This window comes from Dendrobates tinctorius, unplaced genomic scaffold (genome assembly GCF_039654945.1).
Source record: "Dendrobates tinctorius isolate UK_male_01 unplaced genomic scaffold, ASM3965494v1 ptg000092l, whole genome shotgun sequence".
Classification (NCBI taxonomy): domain Eukaryota; kingdom Metazoa; phylum Chordata; class Amphibia; order Anura; family Dendrobatidae; genus Dendrobates; species Dendrobates tinctorius.
In genome coordinates, this window is record NW_027361760.1 from 10,005,119 (window position 1) to 10,017,786 (window position 12,668).

The 12,668-nt window shown below is 54.4% G+C and overlaps 1 protein-coding gene and 1 long non-coding RNA gene across 9 annotated transcripts in view; one reads left to right on the top strand and one right to left on the bottom strand.

Moving 5' to 3' along the window:
• Positions 1 to 5,678, bottom strand: part of ECHS1 (enoyl-CoA hydratase, short chain 1) — a 329,387-nt gene extending 323,709 nt beyond the window's left edge. The window contains exon 1 of the mRNA XM_073586319.1: positions 5,522 to 5,678. Within this exon, the coding sequence (XP_073442420.1) occupies positions 5,522 to 5,606 (85 nt within the window). The 5' untranslated portion in view covers positions 5,607 to 5,678. The remainder of the gene's footprint in view (positions 1 to 5,521) is intronic.
• A 2-nt stretch (positions 5,679 to 5,680) lies between these two features.
• Positions 5,681 to 12,668, top strand: part of LOC141098481 (uncharacterized) — an 86,311-nt gene continuing 79,323 nt past the window's right edge. For 6 of the 8 annotated variants that reach the window (XR_012234253.1, XR_012234259.1, XR_012234260.1 and 3 more), the window contains exon 1: positions 5,681 to 5,848. This is a non-coding gene — a long non-coding RNA (uncharacterized lncRNA). Of the gene's footprint in view, positions 5,868 to 12,668 lie in introns of all 8 variants that reach the window. The other 2 variants (XR_012234254.1, XR_012234258.1) reach the window with 2 other exon arrangements.

Sequence of the window (12,668 nt, forward strand, 5' to 3'; positions counted from 1 at the left end):
TAGGATTGCTACCTCCAATAGGTGGCACTAGAGTTCTAGTCCTCTTCCTCTCTAAAGAGACAATTTGCATAATGGGCTAATGATCTCACACTAAGGGCTCATACTCACATGCGAGAAACTCGAACGAGTCTCGCACGTCAACACTCGGATCTGAGCTTTCAGCTGCATAGAGCTCATGCACACATTGAGTATTTGGTGAGCTTTTTACCCCAGTATTTGTAAGCTAAAACCAGGAGTGGAACGCTCAGAGGACAAGCATACTAGAAACATTTGCACCCCTTCTGCATTTATCACCCACTCCTGGATTAGGCTTACAAATACTGGGGTAAAAAACTCAACAAATAATCAATGTGAGCATGAGCCCATGGAAATACATGCAGCTGAACGCTCCGAACCGAGTGCTTGCGGCAGTGCCGGGTAATGACGTGTGAGACTCGTCCGAGTTTCTCACATGTGAGCATGAGCCCTTAGAATACACAGATAGTGATGCCCTGCATCAAACCCAGGTCCCTGTAGCCTGGCCCAAATGGTTTCTGGGCATCAGAAGTGGCATCAAACTGGGCAAACAGCCAATCTGCACAGATTTGAATAAGTAACTTATGTTTTTAAGGGTGTGATAAAACACTCCGGGATCGCCTTTGCTGGGGTCAAAGGTCACGTGCGTTCAGCATGAAACTCAGGCGCAGAGCTGGGATTCGGGTATAACTGACACTGGGTCAGGTTTATTAACGGTGAAAGCAATGCAAAAGGAAATAAAACATAAAACAAAACCTTGCCTGTCCGGCACTAACTAAACAATGGACAACCTAACTACCAACTGTCGGGCTTCTCCCGTCCAGCCAAACCACAGTTGCAGTGGGCACTGCTTTCACTCACGTGTGTCTCTCACACAGACAGGCTTCTCTGTGTTCCCAGGCTGAGACCCTCACACAACCACCTGGCATCCTTTTATATCCACCTCCCATTATTCATTAGCAGGCAGGTGCGATACTGACCAGACTAGGCCACATAGGAAAGGAATCTGGGCGAGATATATCTGCCCTCATCCACTATTCCCACATGGTTTCTCACAAGGGGTTAAATGACTTTGGACCTCTGATCTAACATAAGAATACACAGATGAATATTCTTAGGGCTCACTTGCGATGAAATCGGACAAATTCAATCCTTAAAAAAAAAAAAAAAAAAGAAGAAATCGGACTGAATTCGGACTAATGTTAATCAATGATGGTGAGCTCATTTTTTTCCAGCTCGGATCGGATCAAGATCGAGCTGAAAAAAAAATTGCAGCATGCTACAATTGTCATCAGAAAACGGATCGCATCATGCAATACATGTCAATGGGTACGATAAAAAAAAAAACAACGCACAGCTATCATACAATGCGAGTGCTGTACGATTTCTACACACCGGTGTCCTATGAAAAGTCGGCAATTCATATGTGGCTATACAGTACAATCACACTGACAAGTTACAAAAGAATAGATAGAATAGTTGGGACCCCAAGAGCGTCATAGGCTATGTTGTGAGGCGAAATTTTAACCCCGCGCCTTCCAATTCACCAGTTTTGCCCCTATATACATAATGGGGAAAAAGTGTATGTGTGCATGTCCGGGACTGGCATCTGCACCGTCGCAGCTACAGTCACAAAATTTTGCCCAAGTCACACGTCTGGACCCCGAGAGCGTCATAGGCTATGTTGTGAGGCAAAATTTTAACCCCGCGCGTTCCAATTCACCAAACAATTTTGCCTATTATTCTTATAATTTCTATGGTGTTATCATCCTTCTGTAAAGCTGGAAATAACACAATTTATTAACATGCCAACACAGACCACCCTCTGACACAGACTGCAGGGGGAGCCCAGTATCACACAGGATAGGATTAGATACACAGCTCAGCAGTTAGTATCACACAGGATAAGATTAGATACACGGCTCAGCAGTCAGTATCACACAGCATAGGATTAGATACACAGCTCAGCAGTCAGTATCACACAGCATAGGATTAGATACACAGCTCAGCAGTCAGTATCACACAGGAGAGGATTAGACACATGGCTCAGCAACCAGTATCACACAGGATAGGAATAGATACACGGCTCAGCACACAGAATAGTATTAGATACACGGCCCAGCAGACAGTATCACACAGAATAATATTAGATACACAGCTGAGCAGTCAGTAACACACGAAAGGATTAGGTACACAGCTCAGCAGACATTATCACACAGGATAGGGTTAGATACACATGTTGTTTATCAAAAGGCTCTTGAATGAGTTGAAAATAAAATACTATCAATACTTGGGTAATCGTTTAGTTAATTTGTGTTTCAAATCTGTAGTGTTGAATATATGATGTGAAATGTTTTTATGTGCAATGTAATCATTATAATTTGTTATAACTAACCACAGTTGGTTACTATGCCCAGGCAACGCCGGGCTCTTCAGCTAGTCTAGGAGAGAGAGAGAGAGAGAGAGAGAGAGAGAGAGAGAGAGAGAGAGAGAGAGAGAGAGAGAGAGAGAGAGAGAGAGAGAGACTGTCTATGTTGTGAGGCGAAATTTTAACCCCGCGTGTTACAATTCACCAAACAATTTTGCCTATTATTCTTATCATTTCTATGGTGTTATCATCCTTCTGTAAAGCTGGAAATAACACAATTTATTACTGTGCCAACACAGACCACCCTCTGACACAGACTGCAGGGGGAGCCCAGTATCACACAGGATAGGAATAGATACACGGCTCAGCAGACAGTATCACACAGAATAGAATTAGATACACGGCTCAGCAGACAATATCACACAGAATAGGATTAGATACACGGCTCAGCAGTCAGTATCACACAGGATAGGGTTAGGTACACAGCTCAGAAACAGGATGTGCCAAAGGAGGACATTTTCATTCCAAGAATTCCACTCATTCCATCTGATTTGTTTTTTGATTTTAAATGACTCGTTTCCAGTTCTACTGCTATTTGCAATGTCCATTAACAATGCTCAGGGACAGTCCTTGAAAGTAGTAGGGATCAATTTGCAATCTCCATGCTTTTCTCATGGTCAACTTTACATGGTCTGTTCAAAAGTTGGAACTGCCAAAAATCTGTTCATCTTTGCACCGAAAGGAAATACCAAAAATCTTGAATGAGTTGAAAATAAAATACTATCAATACTTGGGTAATCGTTTACTTAATTGGTGTTGCGAATCTGTAGTGCTGAATATATGATGTGAAATGTTTTTATGTGCAATATAATCATTATAATTTGTTCTAACCACAGTTGATTACAATGCCCAAGCAACGACGGGCACTTCAGCTAGTATACATGTTTATATTGCACAGAAAGATAATGTATATACTCGAATATAAGCAGAGATTTTCAGCCCAAAAAATTGGGCTGAAAGTCCCCCTCTCGTCTTATATTCAAAGGGGGCCGGAGGGGGAGGGGGGGGTCGGGGTGTCAGGTCATACTTACCCGTCCTGACGCTGTGTCTTGAGCCCCCAGCTTCTCCCCGTGCTCTCTCTTCCTGCCTTCAGCGGTCACGTGGTGCCGCTCATTAAAACTCATGAATATGCGCATATTCATGAGTTTTAATGAGCGGTACCACATGACTGCTGAAGGCAGGAAGAGAGAGTGTGGAGAAGCTGGGGGCTCAAGAGACAGCGTCAGGACGGGTAAGTACAGCGATACTCACCTGTCCTGCGTCCATGGCTGCTTGCTGCTGTCTGTCATCGTTCAGTGACTTCAGACAGCAGAGGGTGCGGTGATGTGGTTAGTGCACGCCGCGCCCCCGGCAGTCTGAACGTCACTGACTGATGACGTGGCAGATAGCGGTGAGCAGCTATGGACGCAGGACACGTGAGTATCTCAGGTGCCAGCAGTGACACCAGCACCTGACACCCAGCGAACGGAGAGGTATGTCATTTTTTTAATTTTTACATGCAGCAGCAGCAGCAGCATGGGGTCAGCATATGGGGGAACAATCTATGGAGCTTCTTCTGGGGGCAGCATATGGGGGAACAATCTATGGAGCTTCTTCTGGGGACACCATATGGGGGAATAATCTATGGAGCATTTCCCACCCTAGGGCTATACTCGAGTCAATAAGTTCTCCCAGTTTTTTGTGGCAAAATTAGGGGGGGTCGCCTTATACTCGAGTATATACGGTAGATAGAATAGCCGTTATTTCTTTTGTCGGCTTCTGTAACATCATGGATAGGAGACATGGTTCACAGGTTTACAAACAGTAAATCAATGCAGAACATTAAGGGTGTGTGCACATGCTATGGATTCTGCTGCGGATTCGCAGCGAATTTGGCCCTGCGAATCAGCAGTTTTTGCTGCGGTGTACAGTACCATTATAACCTACTAGATGGAGGCCCGATGCTATCGCATCGGGAGGGTGATGACGTCCCGATGGGGGCAGGCTTTGCCTCACTGAGAATCTGTCGTCCCCAAGCGCTCACCCACCTATCCACTTTCTCTTGGTGGAGAAAAAATTGTAGATTCATTCTGAAGTCATCAAAACTATGAATTAACACATGTGGAATTATATAATTAACAAAAAAGTGTGAGACAACTGAAAATATGTCTTATATTCTAGGTTCTTCAAGGTAGCCACCTTTTGCTTTGATTACTGCTTTGCACACTCTTGGCATTCTCTTGATGAGCTTCAAGAGGTAGTCACCGGAAATGGTTTTCAGTTCACAGGTGTGCCCTGTCAGGTTTAATAAGTGGGATTTCTTGCCTTATTTATGGGGTGGGGACCATCAGTTGTGTTGTGCAGAAGTCTGGTGGATACACAGCTGATAGTCCTACTGAATAGACTGTTAGAATGTGTATTATGGCAAGAAAAAAAGCAGCTAAGTCAAGAAAAAAAAAAGGTAAACTGACATGCTGCGGTCTAAAAAAAATGTGCCACATGTCAGATCACCTGCGTAATCGGACGCACAGTGGAGACAGGATTTCATAAAATCCCCTCCCACTATGGAGGAACATCTGGCCGCTGCGGATTAATAGCTGCGGCAGGACGCAGCGTTCAATCCGCAGCCAATACTGAATGTTTCCGCTGTGGAAACATGCCCTAAAGCGGTCCCTGATAGAATAACTGGCAAGTGTATGTGCACACACTCATATGGTAGCGTCAGCTGTTTCTTTCGCAATATGGTCACGGATCTGTAATGATTTGCCATGAAGAGATTCATTGTATTGCGACACAAGTCGAGCCCACCCCACACCATGTTTTCGCGGTGGTTTGTGTACACAATGCACAGTAAAATAACAGTCTATTTACTAGCTACTCACTGAAGTGCGTCCCTTCAACTGGTGTGGCCAGTGGCCTGGCCGTTACACACATTTTCTCTACTTCACACACCAAAATGTTGGGCAACATTCAGCCCAAGCTGTCACACTGCTATTGAGGCGTTTGACCCCTAATCTCCTTTCTATTAGTCTGAGTGCTTTTTCATCAATATCAAAGTATGTTACGTCCGCGAACACTCCCAGGGCCCACCCCACATACCACCACCACTAGACGTCCTAAAAAGTCCGGGACGACAGTGAAATCTGGGCACCAAACGTAATACTCCGCCACAGAGAACCGCCATCTTCAGCGCGCAAGTCAGATAAGTGGGCAGGGTAAATGCTAGACTGTATGGGCTCCTTCCAAGTGTGATTTCAGTTCTGGGGGCGTGTCATACCGGGAGGGGGCGTGTTCTGACGGCAAAGGCAGGAAGAGAAGACGCTATTACACACGTGTCTGCCGTTTGGTGCTGGGAGGGAAGCCTCCATTACACAGTTGTCTCGGCTGTATCTCTGGAGCCTGCGTCTGTGAGTCGAGTGGAGTGAGGTCAGTGCAGGAGGGTTTAGTAAGTAACAGGTTTGTGTCTTAGATGTTTGGTTGATGGGGGCTGATACTTGGGTCCAACTAGTGGAATTTGGGGGCTTATCTGGGAGCTGTTGGGCTCCCGGAGGAGAGGGGGGATTCATGCACCCTGGTTGGGTCTGGGGGGATTAATGCACGCTTACGGTGTCTGTTTAGGGTTTGGAGGGATTAATGCTTGCTTGTGGGGTCTGCTTGGGCTCCCAGGGGAGGGTTAATGCCAGGGCTGTGGAGTTGGAGTTGTGGAGTCGGTGCTCATTTTGGTGGAGTCGGAGTTGGAGTCGGTATAAAATGGACCGACTCCTAAAATATATAATAAATTGGGTACAGTAATTCAATGCAGGATGTGTTGAATATTTTTTCATAGGAATTTGGGAAAGTTATGAAATGTCCTATAAATGGCTGTTATATTCCTGATCTAAGGCTACATTCACACACAGCGTTTTTCCTGTGTTTTTTTGAGGATACGTTTTTCAGCTGCAAAAGCTGATCATCTTTTTAAAAAACTGCATCACCTGAAAGGTTTTTGAGCTCATAGATAATGTTTTCAATAGCAAAAGCAGATTAGAAATCTGCTCTATCTATCCATTTATCCATATCTGTCTATCCATATCGTATCTGTACCAAAAAGAATGAAAACTGGGTAGTACACCAATATATATTCTGTTCTATCTAAATATCTTGATTATTGGATCATAAAAATGATTAAATGTCTGAGGTTCACATTGTACTACAATAAATTTTTCACTTAAATATAAGCAATATGTGTGGGAGTCGGAGTCGTGGAGTCGGAGTTGGAGTCGGTGTAAGGGAAATTGAGGAGTCGGAGTCGCAGGTTTGGCTTACCGACTCCACAGCCCTGGTTAATGCATGCTTGCAGGGTCTGTTTGGGGTCTGGGAGGGATTAATGCACGCTTGTGGTGTCTGGTAGTCTCTGTGGGGGGGGGGGGTTAATGCACGCTTGTGGTGTCTGGTAGTCTCGGGGGGGGGGGGGTTAATGCACGCTTGTGGTGTCTGGTAGTCTCGGGGGGGGGGGGGGGGGGTTAATGCACGCTTGTGGTGTCTGGTAGTCTCGGGGGGGGGGGGGGGGGGGTTAATGCACGCTTGTGGTGTCTGGTAGTCTCGGGGGGGGGGGGGGGGGTTAATGCACGCTTGTGGTGTCTGGTAGTCTCGGGGGGGGGGGTTAATGCACGCTTGTGGTGTCTGGTAGTCTCGGGGGGGGGGGGGGGGGTTAATGCACGCTTGTGGTGTCTGGTAGTCTCGGGGGGGGGGGGGGGGGTTAATGCACGCTTGTGGTGTCTGGTAGTCTCGGGGGGGGGGGGGGGGGGTTAATGCACGCTTGTGGTGTCTGGTAGTCTCGGGGGGGGGGGGGGGGGGGGTTAATGCACGCTTGTGGTGTCTGGTAGTCTCGGGGGGGGGGGGGGGGGTTAATGCACGCTTGTGGTGTCTGGTAGTCTCGGGGGGGGGGGGGGGGCGTTAATGCACGCTTGTGGTGTCTGGTAGTCTCGGGGGGGGGGGGGTTAATGCACGCTTGTGGTGTCTGGTAGTCTCGGGGGGGGGGGGTTAATGCACGCTTGTGGTGTCTGGTAGTCTCGGGGGGGGGGGGTTAATGCACGCTTGTGGTGTCTGGTAGTCTCGGGGGGGGGGGGGGGGTTAATGCACGCTTGTGGTGTCTGGTAGTCTCGGGGGGGGGGGGTTAATGCACGCTTGTGGTGTCTGGTAGTCTCGGGGGGGGGGTTAATGCACGCTTGTGGTGTCTGGTAGTCTCGGGGGGGGGGGGGTTAATGCACGCTTGTGGTGTCTGGTAGTCTCGGGGGGGGGGGGGGTTAATGCACGCTTGTGGTGTCTGGTAGTCTCGGGGGGGGTTAATGCACGCTTGTGGTGTCTGGTAGTCTCGGGGGGGGTTAATGCACGATTGTGGTGTCTGGTAGTCTCGGGGGGGGTTAATGCACGCTTGTGGTGTCTGGTAGTCTCGGGGGGGGGGGTTAATGCACGCTTGTGGTGTCTGGTAGTCTCGGGGGGGGGGGTTAATGCACGCTTGTGGTGTCTGGTAGTCTCGGGGGGGGGGGGTTAATGCACGCTTGTGGTGTCTGGTAGTCTCGGGGGGGGGGGGTTAATGCACGCTTGTGGTGTCTGGTAGTCTCGGGGGGGGGGGGGGGTTAATGCACGCTTGTGGTGTCTGGTAGTCTCGGGGGGGGTTAATGCACGATTGTGGTGTCTGGTAGTCTCGGGGGGGGTTAATGCACGATTGTGGTGTCTGGTAGTCTCGGGGGGGGTTAATGCACGATTGTGGTGTCTGGTAGTCTCGGGGGGGGTTAATGCACGATTGTGGTGTCTGGTAGTCTCGGGGGGGGTTAATGCACGATTGTGGTGTCTGGTAGTCTCGGGGGGGGGGTTAATGCACGCTTGTGGTGTCTGGTAGTCTCGGGGGGGGGGTTAATGCACGCTTAATGCACGCTTGTGGTGTCTGGTAGTCTCGGGGGGGGGGGGGGGTTAATGCACGCTTGCGGGGCCTGGTAGTCCCGGGAGAGGGGGGTTAATGCGCGCGTGTGGTGTCTGGTAGTCCCGGGAGAGGGGGGTTAATGCGCGCTTGCGGGGCCTGGTAGTCCCGGGAGAGGGGGGTTAATGCGCGCGTGTGGTGTCTGGTAGTCCCGGGAGAGGGGGGTTAATGCGCGCTTGCGGGGCCTGGTAGTCCCGGGAGAGGGGGGCTAATGCGCGCTTGCGGGGCCTGGTAGTCCCGGGAGAGGGGGGCTAATGCGCGCTTGCGGGGCCTGGTAGTCCCGGGAGAGGGGGGCTAATGCGCGCTTGCGGGGCCTGGTAGTCCCGGGAGAGGGGGGCTAATGCGCGGGTCCTGGTAGTCCCGGGAGAGGGGGGCTAATGCGCGCGTGCGGGTCCTGGTAGTCCCGGGAGAGGGGGGCTAATGCGCGCTTGCGGGGCCTGGTAGTCCCGGGAGAGGGGGGTTAATGCGCGCGTGTGGTGTCTGGTAGTCCCGGGAGAGGGGGGTTAATGCGCGCTTGCGGGGCCTGGTAGTCCCGGGAGAGGGGGGCTAATGCGCGCTTGCGGGGCCTGGTAGTCCCGGGAGAGGGGGGCTAATGCGCGCTTGCGGGGCCTGGTAGTCCCGGGAGAGGGGGGCTAATGCGCGCTTGCGGGGCCTGGTAGTCCCGGGAGAGGGGGGCTAATGCGCGGGGCCTGGTAGTCCCGGGAGAGGGGGGCTAATGCGCGGGTCCTGGTAGTCCCGGGAGAGGGGGGCTAATGCGCGCGTGCGGGTCCTGGTAGTCCCGGGAGAGGGGGGCTAATGCGCGCGTGCGGGTCCTGGTAGTCCCGGGAGAGGGGGGATAATGCGCGCGTGCGGGTCCTGGTAGTCCCGGGAGAGGGGGGCTAATGCGCGTGTGCGGTGTCTGGTAGTCCCGGGAGAGGGGGGTTAATGCGCGTGTGCGGTGTCTGGTAGTCCCGGGAGAGGGGGGCTAATGCGCGCTTGTGCGGTGTCTGGTAGTCCCGGGAGAGGGGGGCTAATGCGCGCGTGTGCGGTGTCTGGTAGTCCCGGGAGAGGGGGGCTAATGCGCGCTTGCGGGGCCTGGTAGTCCCGGGAGAGGGGGGGCTAATGCGCGCTTGCGGGGCCTGGTAGTCCCGGGAGAGGGGGGCTAATGCGCGCTTGCGGGGCCTGGTAGTCCCGGGAGAGGGGGGCTAATGCGCGGGTCCTGGTAGTCCCGGGAGAGGGGGGCTAATGCGCGCGTGCGGGTCCTGGTAGTCCCGGGAGAGGGGGGCTAATGCGCGCGTGCGGGTCCTGGTAGTCCCGGGAGAGGGGGGATAATGCGCGCGTGCGGGTCCTGATAGTCCCGGGAGAGGGGGGCTAATGCGCGGGTGCGGTGTCTGGTAGTCCCGGGAGAGGGGGGTTAATGCGCGTGTGCGGTGTCTGGTAGTCCCGGGAGAGGGGGGTTAATGCGCGTGTGCGGTGTCTGGTAGTCCCGGGAGAGGGGGGCTAATGCGCGCGTGTGCGGTGTCTGGTAGTCCCGGGAGAGGGGGGCTAATGCGCGCGTGTGCGGTGTCTGGTAGTCCCGGGAGAGGGGGGTTAATGCGCGCTTGCGGGACCTGGTAGTCCCGGGAGAGGGGGGTTAATGCGCGCGTGCGGGGCCTGGTAGTCCCGGGAGAGGGGGGTTAATGCGCGCGTGTGGTGTCCGGTAGTTCCGGGAGAGGGGGGTTAATGCGCGCTTGCGGGGCCTGGTAGTCCTGGGAGTGGGGGGTTAATGCACGCTTGCGGTGTCTGGTAGGGTCTCGGGGGGGGGGGGGGGGGGGGGGTTAATGCACAGTTTATTTTGGGGGCGTGTGGACATCTGATGGGGGCTTATGCCGGGGGGGTGGAAGTCTGATGGTGGTTTATGCAGATCATGTTTACAGGATTTCCTTAGTATTGCTTGGGTGATAATTGCATCACCTGTGCAATACAAAGGAAATCCTGAAAACATGATCTGTTGGTGGGCCTTGAGGACTGGAGTTGGGGAACCCTGCGTTAATCGACTCAGAAGCCCAAGCAGACCCCACAAGTGTGCATTATCCCCAGTAGGGCCTAACCAGACCCCACAAGCGAGCATTAACTCCTGGGCCTGTCTGCATCTGTTGTGACTTGAAAGGGGGGATTGATTTTGGGGTAGGTGCTCGAATGGTAGAGCTTTTTGTTTGGGGAAGAGGTGCCGGGGGTTTATGCTGAGGAAATTGTACATCCGACGGGGGTTTATGCTGGGGAAGCTGGACATCCGATGGGACTTATGCTGGGAAGGGGTGGACGTCCGATGGGGATTTATGCTTAAGGGGAGGTGGACGTCCGATGAGGTTTATGCTGGGGAGGGGTCGGGTGGACGTTCGATGAGGTTTTATGCGGGGGGGGGTGGATGTGCAATGAGGGTTTTATGCTGGGAATGGCATCCGATAGGGGCTTATGTTTAAGGGGGGTGGTCGTCCGATGAGGTTTTATGCTGGGGGGGACGTCCGATGGGGGGGTTTATTCTGGGGGGGGCGTGTGGACGTCCGATGGGGGGGTTTATTCTGGGGGGGGCGTGTGGACGTCCGATGGGGGGGGTTTATTCTGGGGGGGCGTGTGGACGTCCGATGGGGGGGGTTTATTCTGGGGGGGGCGTGTGGACGTCCGATGGGGGGGGTTTATTCTGGGGGGGGCGTGTGGACGTCCGATGGGGGGGGTTTATTCTGGGGGGGGCGTGTGGACGTCCGATGGGGGGGGTTTATTCTGGGGGGGGCGTGTGGACGTCCGATGGGGGGGGTTTATTCTGGGGGGGGCGTGTGGACGTCCGATGGGGGGGGTTTATTCTGGGGGGGGCGTGTGGACGTCCGATGGGGGGGGTTTATTCTGGGGGGGGCGTGTGGACGTCCGATGGGGGGGGTTTATTCTGGGGGGGGCGTGTGGACGTCCGATGGGGGGGGTTTATTCTGGGGGGGCGTGTGGACGTCCGATGGGGGGGGTTTATTCTGGGGGGGCGTGTGGACGTCCGATGGGGGGGGTTTATTCTGGGGGGGCGTGTGGACGTCCGATGGGGGGGGGGTTTATTCTGGGGGGGCGTGTGGACGTCCGATGGGGGGGGGGTTTATTCTGGGGGGGCGTGTGGACGTCCGATGGGGGGGGGTTTATTCTGGGGGGGCGTGTGGACGTCCGATGGGGGGGGGTTTATTCTGGGGGGGCGTGTGGACGTCCGATGGGGGGGGGTTTATTCTGGGGGGGCGTGTGGACGTCCGATGGGGGGGGGTTTATTCTGGGGGGGCGTGTGGACGTCCGATGGGGGGGGGTTTATTCTGGGGGGGCGTGTGGACGTCCGATGGGGGGGGGTTTATTCTGGGGGGGCGTGTGGACGTCCGATGGGGGGGGGTTTATTCTGGGGGGGCGTGTGGACGTCCGATGGGGGGGGGTTTATTCTGGGGGGGCGTGTGGACGTCCGATGGGGGGGGGTTTATTCTGGGGGGGCGTGTGGACGTCCGATGGGGGGGGGTTTATTCTGGGGGGGCGTGTGGACGTCCGATGGGGGGGGGGTTTATTCTGGGGGGGCGTGTGGACGTCCGATGGGGGGGGGGTTTATTCTGGGGGGGCGTGTGGACGTCCGATGGGGGGGGGGTTTATTCTGGGGGGGCGTGTGGACGTCCGATGGGGGGGGGGTTTATTCTGGGGGGGCGTGTGGACGTCCGATGGGGGGGGTTTATTCTGGGGGGGGCGTGTGGACGTCCGATGGGGGGGGGTTTATTCTGGGGGGGGCGTGTGGACGTCCGATGGGGGGGGGTTTATTCTGGGGGGGCGTGTGGACGTCCGATGGGGGGGGTTTATTCTGGGGGGGCGTGTGGACGTCCGATGGGGGGGGTTTATTCTGGGGGGGCGTGTGGACGTCCGATGGGGGGGGGTTTATTCTGGGGGGGCGTGTGGACGTCCGATGGGGGGGGGGCGTGTGGACGTCCGATGGGGGGGGGGGCGTGTGGACGTCCGATGGGGGGGGGGGCGTGTGGACGTCCGATGGGGGGGTTTATTCTGGGGGGGCGTGTGGACGTCCGATGGGGGGGGTTTATTCTGGGGGGGCGTGTGGACGTCCGATGGGGGGGGTTTATTCTGGGGGGGCGTGTGGACGTCCGATGGGGGGGGGGGGCGTGTGGACGTCCGATGGGGGGGGGCGTGTGGACGTCCGATGGGGGGGGGGGGGCGTGTGGACGTCCGATGGGGGGGGGGGGCGTGTGGACGTCCGATGGGGGGGGGCGTGTGGACGTCCGATGGGGGGGTTTATTCTGGGGGGGGCGTGTG